Source organism: Mytilus galloprovincialis, chromosome 2, assembly GCF_965363235.1.
Source record: "Mytilus galloprovincialis chromosome 2, xbMytGall1.hap1.1, whole genome shotgun sequence".
In the NCBI taxonomy this organism is placed as follows: Eukaryota; Metazoa; Mollusca; class Bivalvia; order Mytilida; family Mytilidae; genus Mytilus; species Mytilus galloprovincialis.
The window spans coordinates 83,890,623-83,918,592 of NC_134839.1; the positions used below are offsets into that span (position 1 = coordinate 83,890,623).

Sequence of the window (27,970 nt, forward strand, 5' to 3'; positions counted from 1 at the left end):
TGGAACTTATCAATTATTGGTAATATTAATTATTTGGAAAACAAAAGGTCCTGGAATGGAGTATTTTTTAATCAACAGCATTGTCCTATATTAGTTATAAATAAAGTTGAATTCTTTGATTCGCTGTATTACGTCATGCCAGCTAACAAATTGAAACTTATTTTTAGTTCAGATTTTTAGTATTCGTATTGTTATCTTAGAAAGTCTTACTGATTAAAATACTACAATAGGTAACAATTTAGTAGTGTCAACCCTGTGATTATGACCCGTGTATATAGCATATTAATCCTGAATACACCGTTTGGTGGTGCGCCTGTCAGATGCGGAACGTACAGATAAGGTAATAGGTAACAGGTGATTATACTATTGGTATCGGTATCGGACTCGACCCGGAACTTCCTAATTATTGGCAATATTAATGAGGCTTGTATAGGGTATATTGGGATACGGGATATTTGCCATTTTAATTTTAGGGATATGGGATATTTGTCCTAAAAGTAAATGGGATATGGGATATTGATGCATTTATAAGGATATTGAATTTTTAACATGAAAAAAAAATAAGTGGAATTTAAAAGATGAGTACAGAAATATTTACATCTCACTTGATAAAATTGCCCAAAAAAGTTTAATATTAAAGGTCATTTTAGTGCTTTGTTGATTTTTTTTGAGTTTATTGTCGTTTTATTTAAAAGTCATCCAAACCCAAGCGAAAAGTATTGATCTATTTTTGATATTTATATGCTCATATGTACTGATAATTAAATAAGTATTTGTTTTGCTTTCCATACTTCGTTCCTTATTGTTAATTTTCCTTTTTTGGATGGTGATGTTCCTTTGGCACTATCTTACGATGTTTGTATATCACAACAACTCCGCTATGCCCGTGTCTGTTGTAACGTTTTGGATTTTAATGAACGAAATCTATGTATTACTGGTAAATTATTAAGTCAGGGATTTCGTTACCACAAATCACTTAAAATCTTTACTAAATTCTAGATTTGGTTTTGAAGTTTGGGTCTACCTGTAGAAAACTTATTTCAAACGGGATATCACATCCTCATTTTGACGGAGATGTTGTTTACCGTGCCATTGGATGCTGGATGTGTAATGATTGATAATTTAGTCTCAGATGCATTACTTTTTATTAGTTGTAATTGGCTTTGAACTAGCTGTCAGTAACTGCGAGTACTCTCAGATCTGTACTTGGTGTCTTTTTGTTGATGGGATGTACAAGTATTCGGTCACGTCCACTCTCTGTTTTTGTAACATGTATTTCTATTTGTATCCATCTGATGAGTTAAGCCTTTTTCCAACTAATTTGTATAGTTCGTTCTTATGTTGTACTGTTACACCACTGTCCCAGGTTAAGGGGAGGGTTGGGATCCCGCTAACATGTTTAACCTCGCCACATTCTGTATGTATGTGCCTGTACAAAGTCAGGAGTCTTTAATTCAGCGGTTATCGTTTGTTGCTGTATTACATATTTGTGTTTTGTTCATTTTTTTATACATAAATTAGGCCGTTAGTTTTCTCGTTTGAATTGTTCTACATTTGTCATTTCAGGACCTTTTATAGCTAACTATGCGGTATCATGGAGCTTTGCTCATTGTTGAAGGTCGTACGGTGACCTATAGTTGTTAATTTCTGTGTCACACGGTCTCTTGTGAAGAGTTGTCTCATTGGCAATCATACCACATCTTTTTTTATATTATAAGTTCATATGCATTGATAATTTTCTTGAAATAATCATAGATTTTTATTAGATGTATCCATCTGATAAGTTAAGCCTTATTGTTGTCAATGTTTTTGTTTTTTGTTTTGATGCTTTATATGATTACAGGATATTTTCTAGTGTTTTACCTCTTATTACGTGGTGAGGATCTTCAGAGGTCTCCACGTTTCACAGATTGCTTTGATGTGCAACGGCTGTTTTGCCAGACAAGCTGGGGCCGAGGGATGTCGAAGCACGTCCCATATCAAAAAGTAGATATTTCGTCGTATAAACTATGTTAATAACGAATAATTATTAAATAATCAATCTAAATTAATATATTTTTTTTTCTATTACTGGTGTTGTGAGGAAGGAAATTAAAAAAAAGTAACAAAAATATTGGGATCTGTGTAATTCATAAAGTTCAAGCTCACAGAGTCAAATGTTGTGTTATTTCTTTGCAAAACAAGGGCTGTGCAAATTTTGCCTCCTGTAAAAATATTGCAACAGTTAAGTGTAATGTAGGAACATTAGCAGAAAGCTTTCTTGTGTTAAATTTTGAGTTATTGAACTTGCATGCTAAATATCCACTTTTTGATATGGACGTGCTCTGACGTCCCACAGTCTCAGCTTGTCTGGCAAAACAGCCGTTGGATGTCAGAGCAATCTCGAACAAGAGACAGGGTTGAGTCCTTCTGTTCTTTCCAACATAGGTTAACGTGTAGGATGAAGTTTCTTATCAATGAAAGAATAATGCTATCAAAATGAAATTAAACAGTCATATGCATCACGGTTTGAACAATTAAAAAAAAAGTCTGAAATTAGACCCCTTACACTAAATTTATCGTTTAAGATCACATAAAAAGAGATTGTTATACAAGGCTCTAAGATGGAACACTTCATCTTTTGGACACATATATTCTTATTTAACACTGGAAGTATGCACTGTAAATTTCCTTCAACACAGTTTGTTTTCCCAGTCAAAATTGTTGACGTTGTGATGATGAGGAAAAAAATGGGCTTTGGAATGAATTTATAATGATTTTTTGGGATATTTCAAAATAGTTTTAGGGATATGGGATATTTGTACAAAATATTTATTGGGATATTAGGGGTAAACATTATAGGGATACGGGATATTGGGATAAAAACTTAATGGGATATGGGATATTGATACCCCCCCTAAACAAGCCTCATTAATTACGTGGAACACAAAAGGGCCTGGAGTGGTGTAATTTTTAATCTACACCTTTGTACTATAATTAGTTGTATATAAAGTTTAATTCTTTGATTCGTCGTTTTTACGTGATGACGGCTGACAAATTGGACCTCGTAATTTTAGTATTATAGATATATTAGAATAATAAAAAAAAAAAAATTTTTTATTAATAATTAAAAAAGTAGCTAGGTAAAAAAACTCATCATAGATACCAGGATAAAAATTTCTTATTTACGCCAGACGCGCGTTTCGTCTACAAAAGACTCATCAGTGACGCTCGAATTAAAAAAAATATTTTAAAGGCCAAATAAAGTACGAAGTTGAAGAGCATTGAGGACCAAAAATTCCTAAACGTTTTGCCAAATACAGCTAAGGTAATCTATTCCTGAGGTAGAAAAGCCTTAGTTTTTCAAAAATTCAAAGTTTTGTAAACTGTTAATTTATAATTATGAACGATGTTTCTGGTAATTTGTCCTAAATGGGTTCACTTAATAGTTTATAAAGTCGCTCGCTCTCGTAAATTTGGGAGCAAAATTAGATTAGTTTGATCCGTAAACAGTAAAAAATGAAACTCTTTCTTAGGTCCAAATTAGTTTCAAAACAGTCAATATCCTGGTAAAGGATTTGAAGTGGACAAAGCCTCCCCCGGGAGCTCACGTGTTTTCACGAAGGAGATACCATTTAAATTTCTGACATTAAAACTCATTAATAACAACTTACTTTACAATCTAATGTGTTTACTTTTTATATTTGATTTATACATTGTTATGAAAATGAGGAGATGTGCTATAATAGCTAATGAAACAACTATTTTCTAGAGTTCTAATGAAGTAGTAAGCAATTATATTTAACCATATGACCTTCAACAATGAGAAAAAAAAACCCTATATTCAGCTATAAGAGGCCTAGACATGAGAAATAAGAAACAAATTAAACGAAAAAACTAACGACCTGATTTATAACAAAACAAACGAAAAACAAATACGACAGTCATAAACGCACGATATACAATGATCAACAGACTCATCACCAGGTACGTATACATAAAGAAAGTGACGGGGTTAAACATGTTTTTGAGCGCCCTAACCGTAGCCTAACCTTGTACAGTGGTATAACAGTACAACATAAGAACCAACTGTAATACGCAATTACAACTGGCTTAAATTGAAAGAGGCACAAAAATCACTTACAAAAACAACAGACACAACGCCCCGGAGTAAGAGATACTCGCAGTTACTAACACCTAGTTCAATTACAATTGGGAACAATGAATGTCGTGTTTGTTATTCTGACGAGGTTCCTCGCTTTGTATCGGACACATTTAATCTGTTGTTTATTCTGACTAGTAGTGGAGCGGCGGAGCAGACAATTTCAGAAATTTAAATTACCTAAATACCTCATGGACTTTTAATAGCTCGTTGGAAAGCTGAAATCGTGTACTTTTTGAAAATATGTGTCGTCAATATGAAAGCTGGTACCATTATGCCGAAAATCAAGGTCAAAGGTCATCACTTAAAAAATCCTATTTTCATCTCGAGAAACAAACCATTGATATTTTTCAAAATTAATAATCTATTCAATAAATTAAATGAGTATTACTATGTATCAATGTGTTAGTTCATACAACTCTGTTTTTTTATTTGGACTTGACGTCAAAAGAACGTTATATTTAACTTTTTTGAAGGTAGTCCGTGGTATACAAATTTTAAAGCCTAATAAAAACCAGTAGCAAAATAACCTTGATATTTCACCTCGACAAATAGCATTTCTTAAATACTTCAGGAAAAAAGTGTTTAAAAGAGTATCCGAAATGCATAGTTTATAAATAAAACAATAAAAATGTGCAGCCGTGCTAAATTTCCTTTCAGTTTTGAAGGATAAGACATGTCACTGAGTTTTCCTTAAATGAACTTTCTCAATACAAGATACCTTTTGATATAATATAGATATTGGAGTGGTAAACTACACAATGAGAGCAAGCATTTTGTAGAAATTATTCAAACATTAAGACGTGAACGTTAATTTTGGTACTGGTATCTATGATGAGTTTAATTTCATAAAATTGAAACGTGGGACAAAAAACCCATAATAAACCAAAATAAAACTATCAAATATTGTAACAAAAACTATTTTCATGATATTTCATCTGTGTCATCAGCTATGTCAGCGGATACTGACTGGACATTATTACAATTTCCTACACTTTGGCAAAAACATAAATCAGTGCAGGGAAGACCCTGCTCCTTGCAAACACATGCTTCCTGGCATGCTTTTTTCCCCTTACACGAACAAATAAGATCTTGTAGAAAGTCTGATGCCATTTGTCCTTCAAAGAAAACTGGCTCTAACTTGTCATTTTGTGCAGTTTTCCAACCAAAAGCACATGGGAAGCCATTATTTGGGTTGGCCAAATTTGCCGACACCCAAACTTTGCTTTGCCAGATTGCACGCAGTACGTGTTGTTAAAATACGGATTCACATGGCGGAAGCTTTATAAGACTTTTATCTTTATTGATAGCCAACTGATGTCTCAGCAAATTTAAATCGTTGTGACATTTCTTAAATTTGTACTTTGAGTCGTATAAAGCAGCAACAAACTCCCTAGCAGCAACTACCGCACTATCAACATCATCTTGTGTTAAGGCTACAAGATTACTGAAACGGCTTGGTTTTAATCTCAGGAGGTTGAATACTGACTTTTTACCGATTCCAAAAAAACTTGAAGTGGAATCACACCCACTCAGAGCATGAACGACCGGCAGAATACCAGTGACAACTGGGTCAATAGACGAAACAATGTCGTGAACTGGTATAAAACGTCTATTATCCTTCAAGCTACCTATTGAACCAGTTTGAACCCATAATTCTTTTGTATTTTTAAGCATTGGGTAGAAATGTTCTAGTTGGCAACATTGCTTCTGACATTTCCAATGATGCTTCGTCATTTGCAGGATAATAATCTCCAGAAATGTATACATTTTCCATTTTTTTTGTCTTAATATTGAGGCGGCTGCATAGAGTACATGCATATCGGTTTGTTCATTGGTTTTGGTGGAGCTACATGTACTCAAGTCGGCTTTTATCTCAAGCAATTCTAATTCTGCTTTGCTGCTATTAGCTGCCTTAACAGCGTCGCCAATGGAAATGTCGCTAGCAAATACAATACTAGATTTACCTTGTCCTTGTTGAGCAAAAAATACAATTGCATCCTTGTAGTGCTTCTCAAGTTTAGCCTTAAGCTTGGAGGAATTACAGTAGGTCTTACTTATTTTATCAGGTAAAAAAGACTGGTACATTGTCAAGAGTGATGACAATAGAAGAGACTTTTTGTCACAAATGAGGTCTCTGTCTATTATTTCTACCACTCTTTCAAATGCCAAATCATACGCTGATTTATCATTTGATTTTGGTCTATATGCCAAGTATGTAGTCAGACATGCTGCATGATACACTGCTTTATTGAGCAAATTCTCTTTCTCTATTCGATCAATCATTTCAGCGTCGCATGTTCTAATAGCAGCATCTTTAAGATTGGCTAACCGTTCAGCGGATGAAATGGTATGTAATGTTTTCACCCTTTTATGTGACATTTTGCGGCAAATAATACACTTTGATGTATCGAGAGGGTGATCATAATTTCCAGGCACCAAAGAATTAGAGAAATCGTAATTTATATCTGGTGTTTCCTTTTCAGCTGAAGAACATGCTACTGCTTTTAAATTATGTTTACTTGTGTAGCTTTTAAAACATGATCTATGGTACCTAAATACGGGTAATTTACTAGATATTTCATTGCAGAACTCATCAAAAAAAAACTGAACAAATCATCACGTCTCTTTGCTGCAGCATTTATCAGGCTTTTTCTTCCAGATTCCGTTGATGTTATCAAATTTTCATCATCAACAGAATTGCAGATAATGCAATTGTCAACACCAACTTCCACTCTCCTTTTTTTGGCATTCGGAGGGACTAGTTTTAATGAGACTGATAAATTGTCCATTTGATGAAATAAGAAACAAATCAAACACACCTGAAAACCAAACAAACCCTACAATGATATTCACTTTTCCCGTTGAAATCAACAAAATCTAATACACAACAATACCAAACAATATAAATTAATCACAAAGCTTCAGAAATTACAAAATGAACAAGAAATATGCTTGAAAACGACTACAATCAACCTTCGCAAATTGCTGAATGTTGGACTATAAATAGAAACCACAACAATGTCGGTAAATTTGTGACAAATATTCGGACTTCAAATCTCAATAAAAAGCCGATATTTAGCCAAATATTTATCTTATAAAGAATTTACTGCAAAAAGTAAATCGAGTCGATTGAAGTATTATACGACGGCTTTATTGTTGTGCCTTTAAAATACAACTATACTGCACGTGCAAATAACGCTAGGTGAAAAACGATGATTTTTCACTGTTATTTTCAACCATTTTCAGATGCATTGTGCTCTCCATATAGGACTTTTTAAAAATGCTCTTAAATTGTATGAAGTTCAAGAATAACTATATTTACCAATTTCGTTCACAAATTATTTTTTCGTTCACAAATTATTTTTTAGAACGTGTTTGATATGAAATATGAGTACCGAATGAGCAGTGGGGTATACGATGCAAGTTGGGTAACGTCAGTTAAGGCTATTTTTAACGTCATTTGTACCACATTTTATTTTGACGACAAACATTTTTCAGAAGTTGAATAATCGATAGACATTTTAAGCCATTAAAATCCCATGAGGTATTTAGGTAATTTAAACTTGTTAACTAAGCGACTTTTTTAACTTTCGCCGCTCCACTATAGGTTCCTCACTTGGGATTGAAATTAAATTATGTGTCTGTTATTCTGACGAGGTCCCTCACTTGGGATTTGACACAACTAATTTGTTGGTTATTCTGACGAGTATTTCACTTGAGATTTGACACAATTAATTTGTTGGTTATTCTGACGAGTATCTCACTTGAGATTTGACACAATTAATTTGTTGGTTATTCTGACGAGTACCTCACTTGAGATTTAAGTTAACTCATACGAATGAATCATTTGATATGTATGGATTGAAAAATTGTTGCTAGCTAACTTTCTGTTAATCTTTGCATATTCTAGACGAAAATAAAGTAGCAAGTATAAAACTATACGAGTTTAAAAAAAGTGGGGAGTCTACTGGGATTAAAGTTTGTAAATAGAGGTTATCTTTTTAGACATTAAATGATGTTACCTCTCTCCACACCACATACCCCGCATATAGTTATTGCAAGGTTGTTAACTTGCAGAGCATTACATTATACACACAACAGCCAAACTGACCTCCCTCTGTAGCAAGGTTTAAAGTGTCTGACGGGAGGTGCCAAGGATAACAATACCTGGGTATACCAGTAAACCACTGTGATAATGCGAATAGTATAAGGAGGTCACTTGTTTGTTGTTTATTTGATTTCAGGAAACAATCCACAAAAATGCTACGGAAGTGTTGAGTAACAGCATTAGTCCCTTTATGGACTGTCGCATTTTATTATATGACGAAATTTGGTAACAACACCTTAATGACGAGAACAAAATGGTTTGATTACTTTACTTGGCAGATGAGTGATTGATTGGTACATGTAGAAAAAAAACAATACCTCGTGCCTTGTCTTCACATGGTGATTATAAGGTTTACACAATATGGAAGTTATCACTCACAAGAAGGTAAATGTATTATAATTGAGTTGTATTGGAAGTATTATCAAACACTTTGATAAATTATTCTTTTATGGGTATATTTTTGAAATTTTGGAACCAACAAATTGTTAATTTAATCCTTCAAGTATTTCATAAATAATTCAAAGTAAAACCTTGTAATATCCCTCACATTAAATACTCGGTAAGGTTTTTTTTCTTTCCTTTTTGTGATGTTGATAAAACACTGCTTGCATATTCTGAACCTATCAAGTTAATTTTTCAATTATACTTAAGTTTGTTTACATTGTTATACTTATCGTGATTTTGTCCAAACTACAGATTGTCGATATTACTTCACTTTTTCAATAAAAGAATGATTAATATAACTTCTTGTCCAAAGCTGAAAGGCCAGTACTACTTCTATTTGGGAACCATTGTAATTATTATCAGTTTCGTTCCAATGTGTTTCTTCTGTCGAAATTTCGATATCTACTAGATTTACACTACTTCACTTGTTAATAATTTGTGTATCAAAATGATATATGTGTTACTTAATATTAAATATCATATATTTTATGAATCTTGTTTAAGAGAACTACTTATCGTTCATTTTGTACCACACTCTATGTAGAAAGTATGTTTTAGCGCCATTCATTCATTTCGTTTCCACTTCGAATTTGAATGAGGGCTTAAAACTTATAATACCCATAGAAGACTTCTTTAAGTAGAAAAAAAAACTTGTACCGACTTCTTAAAGAAGCTTAACAGATATCAAATAATTATCAATATCCTGTGAGACGAAGTAACAATTCGCTATCCCCCCTCCCAACCCCAGCCGTTTGAGTTTCTTATTTTCTTTCAGAAAGTTTCACTTTAAGAGTAAGGCATTCGTTGAAGAAAACAAGTTTTTGTCAATATCACAAAGGTTTTTTCATTTGTCTGTTTGCCAATGCCTTATCTGCTTACGATTTCTTCAAATTTGAATATAGATTGTTCCAATTAACACTTGGATGATTTCGATTGTACGCAAACAAGATCGGTTTTTCTTAGGGAGATCTGGATTTTGATGTATATGATTTGGGTGCGTCACTTAAATACGTGCATGTTTTTCGTAGATTGCTTTTGATTAAGTTGTGCTTATTAATTGAACTGTCCATTCGTTTGAGCTTTAGATTTTGCCATTTGATTAGGAACTTTCCGTTTTTGAATTTCCCAGAGTTCAGTATTTTTGTGGTTTTACTTTTGGTTTAGCTCAGTGGCGGATCCAGGGGGGGGGGGGGGGGGTTCCGGGGGTGCGCACCCCCCCTTTATTTTTGCCGATCAATGCATTTGTATCGGGACATATGTTTTGCACCCCCCCCCCCCCCTTTGCCCTGGGTGCCCTGGGTTAGCACCCCCCCCTTTCGAAAATTCCTGCATCCGCCCCTGTAGCTGGACTTTTCGTTTTATATTATATTTGGATACTTCCTTATGTATTGTAATAGTAAAATCACAGATAAATTCCTAATAAATCTTATAAATGAAGTCAATAGGGGTTCAAAGGTTTCTGTTCGGAATTTTAAAGGTAAGATTGTTAACATGTTCTGTGATCAATGATTTATTTGTTATTAAAATTATGTATCGAACTTGTTTTCTTTTTACAGTTACCTTAAAACTAGACATTCTCGAGAATCTCTTTTTCGTTCTTTTTCTTCAAATATCTCAACATTCCGTGAATGATAGTATTTATGGTGTTGTTATTATTATTATTAGTTTGAGAGAAATGGGTTAAGCACATCCAAAAGAAATCCCAGAAATTGTTACATATAATAACAAATGGTCGTACAAACAAATTACATGTGTTTTCTTGTAAGATAGTAAGTAGCATCATTGTAATATCGTAAGTCAATTTATTTTACATACTCTCATAGTCATTATACATAGTACACACACGATGTCTATATTTCTTCTTTCTTTATTCATTTATCAATCTTTTGAAAATTACATTCATTTCTCATCTAAAAAAAGCAAGTGTTGCAGAGAACTTAATATCATCAATGTTAGTCAGATGTTATAACAACAAACGTATGGTGAATATATATAATAGTTTAAGACCGTACTTTTGTGATAGCGGGTAAATTTGTTCACTATGTTGCTTCTCAAGAAAACGTTGGATCAGGGTTTACTCTTACAATTTAGGCAGTTTTTAGTACTATAGAACCTGTAAATAGAGGAGTCCTAATAGACCCGATAGATATGAAGGAAACTCAAGTAAATTATTTTGTTCATATTGATATTCACTATAATTTTAATAAAGTTTTTATTGTTTCTTAGAAACACAGAAGTGTTTTTGCTATTAAATTTGGGACCTTCATACATTTAATAGAGTCATATAAGATATAGAAATGTATTGTACCTAATACCTGTATTAAGAGATCCCACATATTCTTACATAATTTTGCTGTGATTTCGTAACTCTAAGGTCATGACATGCTGTACATACTTGTATCCATATAAACGGTGTATGCTCTTTAACCTTTTGACTTCTTATTCTAAGCTACAAAATATGACACTGTGTGGACACTTTATGGTCTTGTTATGTTATAATGATTGCGCTAATGTGTTAACATTAGAATCAATCGCTTAACATAAATAGGCAATACACATATATACAGTACCTGAAGAACATTGACGGAAATAAAGGTGTATATATATATATATAATAACATATATAACTGGCCCTTACTTATAATTTTGCGGCGGAGGACATTTAAGCGCATTGATAGGACATATGAGCGAAACAAATCGGACGTTTTAGCGCCAAAGTAGAACCCATTTTAGCGCCTGATTATTAACCCATTTTAGCGAAAATTGAAATTGTCAAAGCCCATTTTAGCGAAATAATTATAACCCATTATAATATATAATAAATAAAAAAAAACTTTAAAAGACTCAAGACAGCACAATATAAAACATATGATGTCCATTAAAATACAGCACTAAATATCTAAAAGATTTAATCAAATGTTAAAAGTTCGTTCTAGCCTGGAATTCATGTCCTAGAGAACGTACGTAATGGGCTCTGGATATACCCCCTGTACAATACTGTTGAATTGCATTAGAAACTGTCCTTTCTCTTTATTTTGTCTAGATATTGATGCACATTCGTCTATACTTCGTATTTTTGTATATGTTGTTAGCAATTTGATAATAGTATCAAGAAAAACGTAAATAGTTTGGTGACAACTATAACATTGCTCTTCATAATGGTCATTGAACGACTCTGGGCCATTATTTGTGCCCGTTGAATTACACTGAACTTCTGCCCAAAGCTTAGTGAGTATTATTCAACCAGGTAAGTTTTCGCTAAAATGGACTATCGAGAAATACAGGTGAACGGATTAAGCCGGCGCTATAATGGGTTCTAATGTTGGCGCTCAAATGTCCCCTAGTAGTTCAAAAATTTTCGCTAAAATGTCCTGCGCTCTAATTTTGCTAAACTCATTATTATAGACTTAAAACGTATAGTATTATTACTTCTTATCTAACAACAACACAAACAGTTTGAATGCAACGATATCGGATAAGGGCGCATAATATTTGCGCGTATTTGGGGATTACATTTTTTATGATGTCTGAAACAATTTGAATGTACCGACATTAGGACTACAAAAAAAAAAAGATACATGTATAATGTAGTTGATATAATACATAAGACCATAATTATAAATTGTCATCCTACATGTACCTTTTAACAGATTATTATTTGATGATAGCGGTTTATGATGAATGTGTTAAACGATTATTTTACTTATAAACTTATTAATCACTTGTGTCGTGATCCATAAACCTCTTTATCACTATTTTTCTGTATTTGTCAAAATCAAACAAAATAAAATAGCTTTGTACAAGGTGGTTAAGTTCCTTACGTTGGCACATGAGGTCTACCACGGGAAATACGTAATATTTAACAAAAACAAATTGATTTCTTCTGTCTTTTGAATTTTTCTGCTTGAATACAGAAATGAATGAGATTTTTTTTTTTTTTTTCATTTTTGTTTATATGGACTTGCAAATATTAAAAAGGCGACATCAATTATGCAACGGAGACAACAGATTTAAAGAGAAAAATAATATTACGACAATTTGGAAATTTTTATGAATTCTATAAACGATTATTTGGTTTACAGTTCTAAAATGTGCATCACGAAATTTTAGAGGGATCGAACCCCAAAAAGTCGTTTTAGTTTAATTGCCCATAGAGTGATAATAACAATAGATATAGAAATACAATATGTATCCTTAAAATTTGATTGAACTTATGGTTATTATGATCATGTTTACGTTAAATGTGTACACATATCCAATGACCACAGGGGAAACACCAAACAAATCATTACAATAAAGACATGTTTATTGAATTATCTTTTTTATTAGAAAATAATATGTTCATTTTATTGATGACATACAAAGGCTTTTACATTCCGCCCAAAATATGTACACGGTACTGGTATTTCTCAGTTTGATTGTAATAAACTATTATCACGCAGGTTTAAACGGACATTCAAATTCATGTTCACCGATTTGACTTGAAATTCATATATTTGATTCATAGCATAACAAAACGGAAACTAAACGCCCTCTAACAAACAAACCATTGAGATGTCCCATGCAGAATGCCGATAGTCTTTGACCCGATATCAATATACATAAATAAACACACCAGCACTAAGTCCTGAAATCGTATTTTACCGATTTTTCTGGGTCTGTTCAGTGGTTGTCGTATGTTTATGTGGTTCATAAGTGTTTCTCGTTTCTCGTTTTTATATAGATTAGACCGTTGGTTTTCCCGTTTGAATGATTTTACACTAGTAATTTTTGGGGCCCTTTATAGCTTACTGTTCGGTGTGAGCTAATGCTCCGTGTTGAAGGCCGTACCTTGACCAATTATGGTTTACTTTTATGAATTGTTACTTGGATGAAGAGTTGTCTCATTGGCACTCATACCACATCTTACTATATCTGTTTGCTTTCATAATAATAATAAAAATAATAATTGTTTTTATCTGTATAATTTTTTGTTGGTCTTAGTGGGAAACGAAATGGTACTTTCCGGTGGTTTCTTTGATTCACTTTTCAATATTGTATAATTGAACATGCTTGGCACACGCATAACCCATCATTAGCTAGGGTTTATTTAAGATCCCATAAATACGGATTCAAATGAGGTTAAATTGTTGACGTATATATAATACATAAGCAATATTTTTAAGCTTATTTGTTAAAATTGAACCAAAGTGACTGCTTATTGTGGAGAATAATTTTGAAATTTCATTTTTATATATGTTTAAATCAAACAAATGGTTTCGAATGAATGCCCCTTTAAATATACAAGTAGGACAACTTTTTATTTGAACACCATTTAAAGTACATGTATAGATAATTGTCATGTAACCAACAACATAAGATGTCTTTTTAAATGTCATCTTTTTACAAAAACAATATAAAGTGCCTTCAAACAATTTGTCTTATGACATGCATAAAAGTTTTCTTATTTTTTGAAAAATTGTCAAAAAAATATCTTCGATTTTTTTCTGTTAGATTTTTTTCTGTCTCTTGCTTGTTTTTTTTAATAGATTCTGGGCAATTTAAAAGAGCTTGCCATGTGTAATGTACAGACTTGAAGTCAGTGTGCTGTCCTTTGATTACTTCATCCCCTAGATTTCCCTTAATTGTCCTCTAGTTGTCCTTTGAATACGTTTTTGTTCTCTAGATGTTTTTTCAATGCTTATTTCTTTAGATGTTTTTTCAATGCTTTGTTGTTTAGATGTCCTTTAATTACGTTGTCCTCTAGATGTCCTTTGAATGCTTTGACCTATAAATGTTCTTTCAATATGCTTTGTACCTTAGATGTCATTTGAATACTTTGTCCTTAATTGAATACTTCCTTTAATTGCTTTGTCCTCTAAATTTTCTTTGATTGTTTGTTACCCTAGGTGTTCTTCATCCTATAGATGTCATTTGATAACTTTGTCCCCTAGTTGCCTTCCATAACTCTTGTAGTTAAGTTGCTGACACGCCGACGTACACCTCATTCCCTTTTTTAACCTTGATCCACTATTATTTTTTTTAGATCATGAAAGAATGGACATCATTTATTTATCTTTTCTGTATATGTGGATTGATATCATCAATTAACGGTAATACATACTTTTATTTTTCAATAAGCACAGAGAATATTCATCTGTATAACTATTATTTTGATAAAAAAAGTTTATATAGACTAATACCGTTTGTATATTTTTTCATTACAACAAATAGTTCAACAAATAGTAACTATTTGCAAAATTATATCAGTTCATTAAAACAAACATTTTAAAACATATTATGCAAATTCTATTTTCATCTTTTTTGTTAGTTTTTGTTAGTTTTAATTTTTATTGTTTTTGGTTTTTCATTATTGTCCAATGATTGCAATAAAAGTCCTGTCGATTTAACATCAGACTAGATTGCGTAGATCTAATATTTTTCAATTGTATATATACAGGGCAACAGTTCCCAGTTTTTGGCCAAGGCCAGCAGGTACAAGGTCAAGGAAATCCAGCACAATTTCAGCAATTTCTACAAACAAGACAGGCAGCTCCTGGGGTTGGTGGAGGAACAGCAGCTGGTGGAACAGCTACTGGACTTACAAATTCCGTAAGGACAGTAACTGTTCCAATATTACCAGCTCCTCCTGGAACTGACCTGACACAAGGAACAACCTTCACTCAGTTCCAGAGAGGAGCTACACAGACTGCTAGTCCCGATGGACCTATTCCACGATTCACCCAGGGTAGTGCTTTTCTTGGAAGACCATTTACCCAATTTGGTCCTAACATGAGGCCTATTGCACAAGGACAGCAAATGAACGCTGCCTCAATGGCTGCTGCCCAACAGAGACAAGCACAAATGCAACAGAATGCACAACAGTTACAGGCGAGACAGCAAGCTGGCATGGCAGCACAGCAAGCTGGTATGGCAGCATCCAGAACACAATTTCCTGGTCTAGGTTTAGGTGAGAACGGTCAAATGCTTGTACTGACAAATCGGGCTGTAAATAATATAAGGGCTGGAAGAAATAATATTGGGAGAACGAATAATTTAAACGGTGTAAGGGCAACTAGACCCGCCTCTTCCCTGCTTAGTGTTTTTGCTTTGCAACCAGGGGTATTAAACGGAGCTGGAGTTCAAGGTAGATCGGTTCAAAGGAATGGTCAACAAGGTCAAAGCGCTGGTGTGCAGCAACCAACGAGGACTGTAGTTCAAAGAACAAATGGTGCTGGTAGAGATTCCAGTATTGCTGTTCAAAGAACCAATGGTATGCCTCGTGGAACAAATGGGGTAAATCGACGTCAAACAGTCACAGTTAGGAGAACAAGACTTGGACAAAATTCACAACAAGGTAGGTCTTAAAATTATTTACATTAAAACAAAAACAAATGATAGGGAATATTATGGTTAATTGAGTTTTCTAAATAATTTTTCAATGAAATAGTTACGTAAATCAATATGCGCACAAAGAGTTAATTTTTGTAAATCGAAAAATGTAGTGTTGAAAGGAGGATCAAGATATAAAGGCGGCATTTGTCCAATTCTTTTCTCCAATCTCATTTTACTTCTTACACTACTTTAAGTGTTTAACATTTTCGTTAATTACTTCGAACAGTATTTTTTTTGGGTCACTTATTTCTACAAACAAGCCTTTAGAAAAACATGTGATTTTTTTAATTTATTTTTGGTATATATTTTAGAGTAGTGGCAGTGTACTAGACACATAACCCTGTTACGGTGTTTGTTTGATATTGATCATAGAAATATGCCACTTTTTGCAATGTATACTTTCCTATTTCAGGCAAACTTGTTTCGTCCGTTGGTAAAGCTGATGCTTTGCGAAATCTTTCTTTCCCTCTTAGCTATGTGAATAGGTGCTGTCATTGCTTTTTACCTTTCCCAATACCATATGCTTTGCTCCTCTTGTTGGAAATATAATCAATTAACTTTGACTTGTTTCGAAGTTTTGAGGTCATGTCTTTGCTACTAAAAGAATATATTTTCCAATCTATTTTGTACGATCCAACTAAACTGAAGAATTATCGCAATAAATGTATCACCATTATATGAGTCAATACTAATCAAATGAACTGTTCATTACAGAAATATTACTTCAATATTCAAATGGGAGCTAGGTAATTTATGTGTAATCTGTTTGAACTGACACCCTAGTCCAATATCTGCTTCGTGTGGGTAATAAAACAATGAGCCAGGTACCCGGTTGAAAGGGGAAAACATTATTTTTCCAATTAGTTCTTTTAAAATTCAGTTTATCAGAACTAAAGGTTAGATTTTTTATTCCCTATATCGACTGCCAAATTTTAATTACTTTCTCATATATGTAGCCCGTTCGTGCTTTCTTTTCTATTCACTTTCTTCTTATATAAAATGTAACATGAACTATTTACTCAGATAATCAACCACTAAATACATTTCAGATTTGGACCCCCCCCCCCCTTTTTAACGACCAATGCATTTAAATGGGGACATATGGTTAGACACCCTCTTGTTATCCAGGGCTGTGAACCCCTTTTTAAACATGACTGGATCCGACTCTGATGAACTACAAACTTAATTTACTTCTCGCTACTATATAACATTTAAAAGATGTAATATTAGTTTGGGGACTTCATTCATGGGCACTGGACTCGTATCCTTTAAGTGGGATCCTATTCCTATTAATGTGATGTTATCTTCTGTTGGCACTTTAGTTGGAAAATCTTTTATTATTAAATCAGTTTAGTTGGATGATACAATCTGACTTCACAGTGTGTGATTATTAATAGTGGGATGCTTATATCTATATCTTTATATATATTATTGGGTGATATATTTTAACATAATTTTACTCTTAACTATGTAATTCATATTTCTACGTCTGCTCCCAAGGGTTACGGTATACTGCTGCCAGTTAACTATTTTGTTTACGTACGATACATTGGGTTCCTTATTACACTACAGACAAGAAGCAAACAATTCTCGTTTGTTTTTGAAATAGGGCGTTTCCGCATTTCGTAGATTAATTTAAATTTATTTGACCAATTAGAATGAAATTCAAAACAGTGTGGCTGTGGCCATTGATTGACACATTAAATTCATCCATTGACTGGGACAATTTAGGTGAACGTTTGTATGTAACGACCACTGCTCACTATGTACTTTTTAAAGACACTTAAACTATGGGGTCACCAAAGGTTCTCAACACCTTAATAAAGTAATTCGAAAAATTAATCAGAAATAACACGATGTTTTGATTTATATCAATTATATAAATCAAAACATAAAGGTTATTCCTGATTAATTTTTCGAATTATTTTATAATTAAAGGCGTTAAGAAACCTTTGGTGACCCCACAGTTTAAATGTCTATATTAGGTACGTCGTGAACAGTGGTCGTTACAGACAAACGTTCACGTAAATTGTCCCAGTCAATGGATGAATTTAATGTGTCAATCAATGGCCACAGCCACACTGTTTTGAATTTCATTCTATAATAAATAAATATTGTTACGAGGAAAATATATTATAAAAGATTTTTAATTGCGATTAAGTTATTGTTGTTCTAGAGTAACCAAACAAATTTCGTGAAAATCCCAGTTTTCACATTCTGATCTGTTGAAATAACGTGAATTTTCGGCTCATTTTAAAGTTTACCGTTTTGTTCGTTTTAGTTTGCTTCAGAATTGTGCGAAAAACAAACTTCTCTTATATTGTTTGTCTTTATCTTACAATTGCTACCAATCCGTGTGATCTTTTAATATGACAGAATAAAAAAGAAACATACCCCATTCCTCGTGATGGGGGACAACGTACAAATGTATCGCGTCCTTTGGAGTAGTTATTTCTTTAAAATATTTTAGCCAGAAGGTACATTTATTTAGTTGTCGAAAGGCAAATGTGTTGCAGCGAAATTGATGCCGTTTATATTTTAATAGAGAATTAGTATCTGAAATATAAAGTCTCTCTTGTTTCTTGGTGTGAAAAATATATATTTTTATGGATTCTTGTTTTTTCTATTTCTTTTTCTCTTATCATTTATTTCTTAATTACGAGTTATAAAAACTTTGATAATAAATAACTATAAAGAAACTTTACGTAATAGAACGATTCAAATTATTCAATAAAATTTGTTTATATTAAATAAACAATGCATATCTATAGAAGATTTATTTGCGCAGCTATGCAACGAAGAATGGCACAGCAGCAATTTATGGCGCAACAACAAAACGGAAATGCCTTTATGACAGGTATATTTGCAATATAAATGATTTAGAAATGTCTTTAATTTGCATGTGTTCCCGGGTAGGATCACACTTAAAACTGATTTTTAATGGCAATGTATGTTAAATTATTGAAGGCTACAAGCAAGATAACTTGCTTGTTTTTAATTACGAAATTATTTTCTGAATAGAAAATATTCAACTATTACGACTTCCAATGTTCCCTCGTTTATAGAATGAAATTCAAAACAGTGTGGCTGTGGCCATTGATTGACACATTAAATTCATCCATTGACTGGGACAAATTACGTGAATGTTTGTATGTAACGACCACTGCTCACGACGTACCTACGATAGACATTTAAACTGTGGGGTCACCAAGGTTTCTTAACGCCTTTAATTATAAAATAATTCGAAAAATTAATCAGGAATAACCTTTATGTTTTGATTTATATAATTGATATAAATCAAAACATCGTGTTATTTCTGATTAATTTTTTCGAATTACTTTATTAAGGTGTTGAGAGCCTTTGGTGACCCCATAGTTTAAGTGTCTTTAAAAAGTACACAGTGAGCAATGGTCGTTACAGACAAACTTTCACCTAAATTGTCCCAGTCAATGGATGAATTTAATGTGTCAATCAATGGCCACAGCCACACTGTTTTGAATTTCATTCTATGTGTATGTTTCTAAGGAAACTATACACGAAAAACAAAGCATCGAGAACTGCTTTGCTTATTAATGCTATGAGAACTTTAAGTTTCCGAACTATATTTGAAGGTTTGGCTCAAAGACAGCAGGCCGCTAGACAGAACCAACAGGGGCAACAAGGTATTTCTTTTACTTTGTTAATGAAAGTAACATGTATTCTATGAAGGAAACATCTTTTGATGCTCAATGGTAGTGCAGATGTTTTGTAACCTAATAGAACATTTTAAATCATGTGCCTTTAGATTACTCGGCAGTTGACGTTTTGAAATAATGACACCGAAATGAATGGCAAATAAGATATGCATTTAACTTCTGATATTTTGAAGATAAAGATCCGAAATGAATGTTTCTAGTTGAACTTTATCATTATGATAATCGAGAAGTATTTACAGAAAGTCATGAGCAAAACTTAGCATCAAACAAAATTATATGACTAAAATAGGAGAGTCAAAAACGCATATTGTAAACTTTCACCGTACCGTAGTGAGATGCAGTGTATAAATAATAGTATTATTTGCATTATCATATTGCAAATTTGTTAGACGAAATGAATTATTTTTAAGACCTCCTTAGAATAAGTACAGCAGGAACTCTTCCCTCGTTTGCCCTTATAGACCCACAATCAGGGAGACAACTCTCTGGGATATTCCCAAGTGGAAGTTCACCTATGCAAGGTAAAAGTAGTAAGATGTATACCGTATTGTTCCCCGGGGGAAGGTCACCTATGTAACTGTAACTACAGTAGTAAGATATATAGTTCATTGTTCCCAGATGGAATTAACACATTCACGTTAATAGTTAGATTAATACTGCAATATTCCAACGTGTAAGTTCACCCTTGGCAATGTTAATAGTCGGATGGTTACCGTAACATTCCCTAGTAGAAGTTCACCCTTGGCAATGTTAATAGTCGGATGGTTACCGTAACATTCCCTAGTAGAAGTTCATCTTTGCAAATTAAAAAGTCAGATTAGAACAACATTTTCCAATGATAAACCTGGTGGTTATTTTTTTGGTTTCTTAACAAATGCTATACATTGGAATATGATATTTAGTATACTAAACAAAGATTGACTTTAAACCCTACAAAAAATGGTAAATTCTTTATGATCAACAGTAAAATAACTTTCATATTTGATATGGCTATTGCAAACGTGATTTCAATGTTCAAAGCGGACAACTCTAGTGCTTCTCTTTTTTTAGAATGTAACTATTTTTGTGTATAGTTAAGGAATTAATTGCAATACGATCATTTAATGTAAATTCTTCCGAATCAAACTAATAATACAAAACTTTGATAGATTACGATCTACTTTTTTAAAGCTCAAATTTAAATCATAAAAAATGTTTTGTTTGAAGTGTTTACGGTGGTTTAAACATGTCTTTGAAAGGTTTTGTGCATGACACATTGTTTAAACATATTGCTACAATTTGATGAAAAAGTCATGTGATCAGAACTTATCCTGATTGGAAAAAAAGAGATAAACCAATACTTTTGTTAAAAAACATTTTAAGCATTCAATTTAAATCTTATGATCAAGGCCTTCAAGAAAAGAAGATGAACATATTTATAAGGTGCAATGTATATGACATAACTTAATTAAAAATGAATAAAATCACATAAACACAACGAATCAAGATTAATAAAAGACTATTTACCCTACAATCTGATAATTATAAATCGGTGTGCAGTTTTCAGTTTTACACACAGTTTTGTTTAGCATGTGCTAACATATTTTGTTTACATAAGATGCTTTTTTTACCGTCAGTCCAATGAACAATAGCTTGCATTTTCACTATCATTTATTTTTTTTAGGAGCAGGAACTCTTTGGAGACCAGATGTAAGAATGCCAGGTATGATGACTCCACCAGGAGGCGCTTTTCCTCCACGAAGATTTCCAGGAATGTTTCCACCTGGATTTGTTAACCGGAATATTGCAAGACAAAATGGTAAGACAACGATTAGTATATCATATCACTACATAAATTCAAAATGGACTCCAGCAATGTCATGCTGAATATTTAAGATCTGAAACGATACATATTCTATTGACGAATTGAAAAAGAATGGAACACTATATAGCTGTGTTTATTTACAAGTAATATAGCTTACAGTAAGTTAAATGCTTTTTAAATGAAAGCACTTATGTTGATTCATTTGCACAATATTCTTCTTTCGGCATGCAGTCGTCGTTTACAAACAAACATAGCTGGTGTAAACCAGTATCTGTTTACGTCATACTCCAGACAGGATCCTAAATATGTTGTTTTTTTTTTTTTAAATTTCAATAGCATTAAATAAATACTCAAATATCTATGTTAACTTTGAATAGTACTGCAGCGCATCTCAAATTTTCTATTCTGTTATTGAGGCACCGTTGCTGATTTACATCATGGTATATTTATGTTGATTTCAGGAGCAGCCACTGGTATAACAGGTGCATCAAACGCGTTAAATGCTCCAAGAGCACAACAGACACAAAACAGATTAACTCCTCCTATTATGAACCCAAGAGGTCAGTTTATATTTTATTGAAGTATTCGTTTAAAAATTGATTTTTTTTATTTCTTATCTCTCTTTTTTATATTTTAATAATATTTTTTAACTAGTTACGGTGTTATTTGATATGAATGTTCTCCCCTGGAAAGTCAAAAAATAGATGTTTGATTATAAATACAATAAACAGGAGATACCCAAGGCCTTGTCCATAAAATAATTGCCCACAAATTGAGGACGTGCTCATATGTTAATATAGGTTCTAGATTTGATCTTCGTTATAACTTCATCTCGATACACGAAAACAAAACATAGAGGCTTTTAAATTGGTTTGGAAGACATATGACCTTGAAATTTTCAACCGGAATTGACCTAAAGTAAGCCGGAACAAATTTTTAGTAAACATTGAATGTGAAAGTCTCAAGAATCGTACAGTCATGAATGATTGTCATTTGACATTTTTCAAAGTAGCGACTTCTTTTTCTTCAGCCTGTAAGTATATAATATACCATCAAAACAGGCAGATGATTATTTCGTTTATTTCAAGCACACAGATAGACAACCCATAGTTTTGAATCAGTGTAAACTAAGCTTTTCTTTGAAACCATAAATGACATTTTTTAACTGAAGTTGAGATACATCTACTGAAATATGTGCATTTGGGGTGGAAAAACATCAATTGTTCTCTGTGCAATTTGTTTTTTATTTCTTTTTTTTTCCTTAAAATTTTTCTACGCTTAACAGTTTTAAAGTATTATATGACGAACGTAAGTGGTTTCTTTATATTTTAATTCTGTAGTTTGTGTTTTAACAATTTTTGTTCTATCTATTTATTTGAAGATCCACGTCTTGGATTGATGCCAGTTCAAGGTATGTTATATTGTGTTTCTTCATTTCAATAATAGATAATACCTATTTTTAGATTTGCATGTTACTTATATGTATTCATCAATTTCACTGTTTTGTGTTCCTAATATCAAAAGAAGAGATGTTGGGTAATCGTCATTAAAACTACATGTATTTTAATTTTCAGCGTAAGAATTTCAACAAGGAGCAAAACCTATATTGTATATCAAGCTTTCACCGACAGGAAAAAATGTAATACATTAAAAAAAAAACTAACGTCCTAATTTCATACTAAAACACTTTACGAGGTAAAAACCTATGATAACCACTGAATAACAGGCCTTTGACTTAAATCCGTTACAAAAAGAATGAATAGGCTGAATACCATATTGTGAGCGCTTTATTTCTTCCCAATTTGGAACAGTGTTGCTTAATATGTTTCTTCGCCAATAACAAGCTTATTTAGAGCTACTGTTGTTTACTTAAAAGAAATTTGATGCAGGAATGCAGATAACTAATGTGAATTTTCATTTAAAGAACAAATTTATAAGAATATATAAATATTACAAGTGTAGATTACTTTTGCTTGATTTTTAATGGTTTTAAATTGGCATTTTAAGGGGAGGTAACTCTGAAATAGTGCATTTTCTGAAGGAATCTACATGGAATGTTCCTATTTTGTATTTTAGCCGGGAAAAAACGTACGGTGACCCTACCTTTTCTATTCTCAAAGCATTTTCAAATAGCTATCTTCTCTTATTGAATTTTACAATTCTATAATTTAGTTTAGATTCTAACCACATAATGATAATTTTTACTGTGTAATCCATACAAAATGTGTCATTTTGTCACAACCTGGAGCTTGAGAAAATGCGTTGTGATCTATCATTTTTATTATATTTTTGAACATATATCAGGAATACTACGCTTTGGCAAAGTATGAAGTTTTTCATATACACCTTGTTTTCATCTGGAGAAAACAGTTATACACTGTAAATTGGTATTTAAATTTCCCAATTTCTTCTTTCAAAAGTAAAATACAGTAAAACGTATTGAAAGTAAAAATTATCACCACATTTGTACGTAGTATCTAAAAGGAATACTGTAAATTGTTTTCTTCCTTTTATCACTTTGCTTAAGTTCAAAGCAATCCTTTAAAAACAGTTATGTTTCTACAATATACAATAATTACACGCCCAGACGTAGTATGTTACTGAAAATACTACTAATAATTAAGAGTTTTTAAATAATTGCATATACTCGATCAAGCTGATGAAATATGTGTAATTTCTTAATATTTATGATTTCAACGGAGTTGAACTTTATGTACATGAATTTATATAGATCGAAAATTCAATGAGAGATATTCAAAATGCAAATGTTATATGAAAAAATTGAGATATGTTATAACCACTGACAAATCGGTTCAGTAAAATGCTTTTAAGATGTCACAAACATGGTTAAATTTCCATTTTAAAATAGGACAATTCTCTATAGCTCTATCACTTTATCTTCTCGCAATAATCGTCAGTAAACTTAGGTTTGTTGTTAGTACTTTTTCTATATTCTTTCAATAAAATATATATTTAAAATGATCAAATCTTGTATTTATTTATTTCGTTAATATAGCTAACTTACAGATGTTTGGTAGTAGACAAAGACCTTTCCCAACACCGAATGTCGGTAAGTTAACACGTTTAAAATGCCAAGCTCTATTTTGAAATGCTTGATATTTATGCTTATTTTTTTTGTAATAATCAGTCTTTTGAAATGATAAAAATTGTAAAATAAATATATGAGAAATTCAGATTAAATTTTGATTTAATTGCTGCACTTTTTTTAATGGAACTTTTTTTTAAAACATGATTCATTGAAAACAAATTTGATTATTGATACCTGTAGAAATGAAGATGACTTTTGGAAAACTAAGTTAATGAGAAATGAATTAACGACATATACTTGAATTTTTATTGCAGCTGCCACCCAAAGAGCAATGAACAGACAAAACAGAATGAACACAAATTCAATGGCTGCTGCTGCAACAAATAGAATAAACCCTAACTTTCCACCAGTAAACTCACAATTTCCAGGTGCAGTTGGTAGGAGAACTATGCCTGTCAATGTTGGAACACCTCAAGGCATGGCAAGGGGACCTATGCCACCCAATTTCGGAGCTTTCCAAGGCAGTGGTGGAAGAGCTATGCCTTCCAGTGTTGGGGCATTCCCAGGAAGTGGTGGTGGAGCAGCACCCTCTAATGTGGGAGCCTTTCCAGGAGGACAAACTAACGCTGACATGAGTGCAAATCAGATTGTACCTTCAAATGTAGATATGTTCCCTGGAATAGGTTCCAGCAGTTCTACAGATGGGTCCACGGTAACGAATGAACTTCCTGGCGAAATTAGTGCCTTCCCAGGTAAAACACATACTTGTTATCAATATAATGACGTGACCTTAAGAAAATGAAATAAATGAATTGTATTTATTTTCATTGATTCTATAAAAATATTGATATAAAAAAAAATCACGATTTCAAAGAAAATATAAACAACAGCAAATTTGTGAAGTCGTTCAACCAAAATATAAGGTATATCTCCATCTTCTCACACTGTAGATACATATTGTCCTGTAATAATCTAATAAAAAAAAAACACCTAAGAAAGTCCAACCGTAGTAAAGAAAACAGTCAACAAACACATTTCATTTATTTCAAGCGAAGCCCAGATTAAAAAAAATACCGCTGGCTTTTGATGAATGTTCACTACAATGTTTTGAATACCATTACATAATTGGCGTGATATAACATTTAAACAAGTTTAAGTCGATTTAATTTAAATTATTAAGGTGGATAATTTTATTTCATTGAAGGTGCTGAAAGTTCGTCAGGATCCTCAGCAAGTGCGGCAACGGAATTTATTGGAGATATACCGGCTTTTCCAGGTATCTTTAGAGAAGTCCCCATATGTGTTTATAAAAAAAACTATTATAATTTCATTCTCTTGTACAAAAAAAATCTGCTTTATAAATTCAGTCTGATACTGTCTCCACTCTTACCTTTCCATTGTAAGCAAATGAGAGAAAAATAATGTATTCAAAATTATAAGATGTCTTAAATATTTTGACATATTTATAAAATTTCTGAAGAGTTAGTTTATTTGATTTTTTTTCCTTTTTTTATTTTCTTTTGAGAAAATATGACAGTTGTTGTCCTTTCGTTTGATGTGTTTTATCATTCGATTTTGCCATTTGATCCGGGACTTTCCGTTTTGAATTTTCCTCGGAGTTCAGTATTTTTGTGATTTTACTTTTTACACTTAGGTTGTAGGAATCTAAATCGTCGACAATCGAAAATACATTAAATAAACAGTATTTAGATAGCAACGGAGAGAGTATGATAAAAGTTGTATCATCGTTTCAAGTGGATCAAAACAGTTCTGATCATACCCTATTCTTTTAAAATAAAATTTTATAAATTGCTGTTCGAATAAAGATATTAATATATACTGATCAAGAAATTTCATTGGTATATCAAAATTTGAAGAACTGGTTCCTGATAAAATATATACATTTATATAGATCACATCAGTTTTCGGTGGGGCTCGTGTTGCTTTGTCTTTAGTTTCGATGTTGTGATTTATATACTGATGTTTGTCTTTTTGTCTTTTTTTTACCATCTCATTGTCAGTTTATTTTCGATTTCTAAGTTTAAAAGTCCCTTGGGTATCTTTCGCCTGTCATTGATACAATCTGTTATACACTGGATTTGCCTTCAGTCTTCTGTAACTACCACTTTTCATTTCATGAAAATGTATTTACACCATCTATACCATAAAAATAATTCAAATGGTAAATACTTTCTTATAAAAAAAGTCACGACATGAACTGCATAAAATATGAAAAACCATATATACATGCCGAAAATTTGAGTAATATTATACCTTTAATGAAATAAATCGTCTAACCTAACATAATTATGTTTTGATATTTCAGGAGCTGAATCAATTGGAGCCTCGAGTATGACATCTGACCTCCCCGTCTTTCCAGGTAGGAATGGTGTAAATTCTAACACAGTTACTGTAATCGTTGAAAGTCCTATCACATCTGATTTTATGCCCCCACCTGTCGTACCACATCTTTCTTTGAGTACTTCAGAGAGTAATACTTTACTTTCATCAAAAGATCTAAATTCTTCGATGACGGATGTCTCGCCTTCGTCAGAATTCAGTGCATCTTCTGATACAAGTATAACTGAAAAAGCCTTTTTGGAGAATTCACGTTCATCCTTGCCAGGAAATGTTGATTCATCTTCCTCTTTCCAATCTGCCAGCGTACCTACTTTTCCAAGGCTTGATCCAGAAAAATCCGTCCCATTGTTTCAAGCGGCTGGTTTACGTGAACCCTTTGAAACAGGAACGTCCTCTCTATCTATAGAGGCAATTGATAATTCAATGAATGATGTTTCTCTTTCATTTTCTGATGGTGATATCTCGTCTTCTACAAGAATAGAGAAGGCACCAATAATGTCCAATAAATCTCACATGATGACTGAAACTTCAAATTCTAATTCTTTGTTAAAAGACGTCCCAACGAATTCGTTTGTTGATGATGTTTCAACGTTTCGGAATGAGAAAATTGCAGTGCCATCCTTCAATACTCAAGATGCAACCTTTATGTCATCATCGAAAAAAACTTTGACATCCACTGTTAAAGATGAAATTTCTTTTAGCACTCAGAACACCGTATCTACTAACCATTCTCGTTCATCTTTTGACGGATCATCACAATCCGGACAATCAGGTTTGGTAATGTCAGATGTACATGTCAACTCGTCTTTTTCGTCAATGCAACTAAACAATTCATTGTTTGCTCTAGAAGAAAACATGAATGATTCTCTTGCAGTAAGTATTGGTTTTGAAAAACCAGTTTTGTTGAATGAAACATTTGCATCTTCTTTGAATGGAGGTCTATCGTCAACTATTACACTGGAAGATAATTCACAAGTTTCACCAGCAGCTG

At 32.7% G+C, this 27,970-nt stretch overlaps 1 protein-coding gene across 14 annotated transcripts in view; it reads left to right on the top strand.

Annotated features, from left to right (window-relative positions):
* The first annotated feature begins 8,489 nt into the window (after positions 1-8,489).
* Positions 8,490-27,970, top strand: part of LOC143064634 (uncharacterized) — a 34,626-nt gene continuing 15,145 nt past the window's right edge. For 8 of the 14 annotated variants that reach the window (XM_076237591.1, XM_076237590.1, XM_076237595.1 and 5 more), the window contains exons 1-13: positions 8,490-8,636; positions 14,722-14,788; positions 15,136-16,032; positions 18,859-18,927; positions 19,682-19,732; positions 20,176-20,286; positions 21,429-21,563; positions 22,031-22,129; positions 22,951-22,980; positions 24,586-24,639; positions 24,933-25,370; positions 25,823-25,894; positions 26,945-26,998. In XM_076237591.1, coding sequence (XP_076093706.1) covers positions 8,613-8,636; positions 14,722-14,788; positions 15,136-16,032; positions 18,859-18,927; positions 19,682-19,732; positions 20,176-20,286; positions 21,429-21,563; positions 22,031-22,129; positions 22,951-22,980; positions 24,586-24,639; positions 24,933-25,370; positions 25,823-25,894; positions 26,945-26,998 — 2,101 coding nt within the window. In that variant the 5' untranslated portion in view covers positions 8,490-8,612. The remainder of the gene's footprint in view (positions 8,637-14,721; positions 14,789-15,135; positions 16,033-18,858; positions 18,928-19,681; positions 19,733-20,175; positions 20,287-21,428; positions 21,564-22,030; positions 22,130-22,950; positions 22,981-24,585; positions 24,640-24,932; positions 25,371-25,822; positions 25,895-26,944; positions 26,999-27,970) is intronic. The other 6 variants (XM_076237592.1, XM_076237602.1, XM_076237594.1 and 3 more) reach the window with 5 other exon arrangements.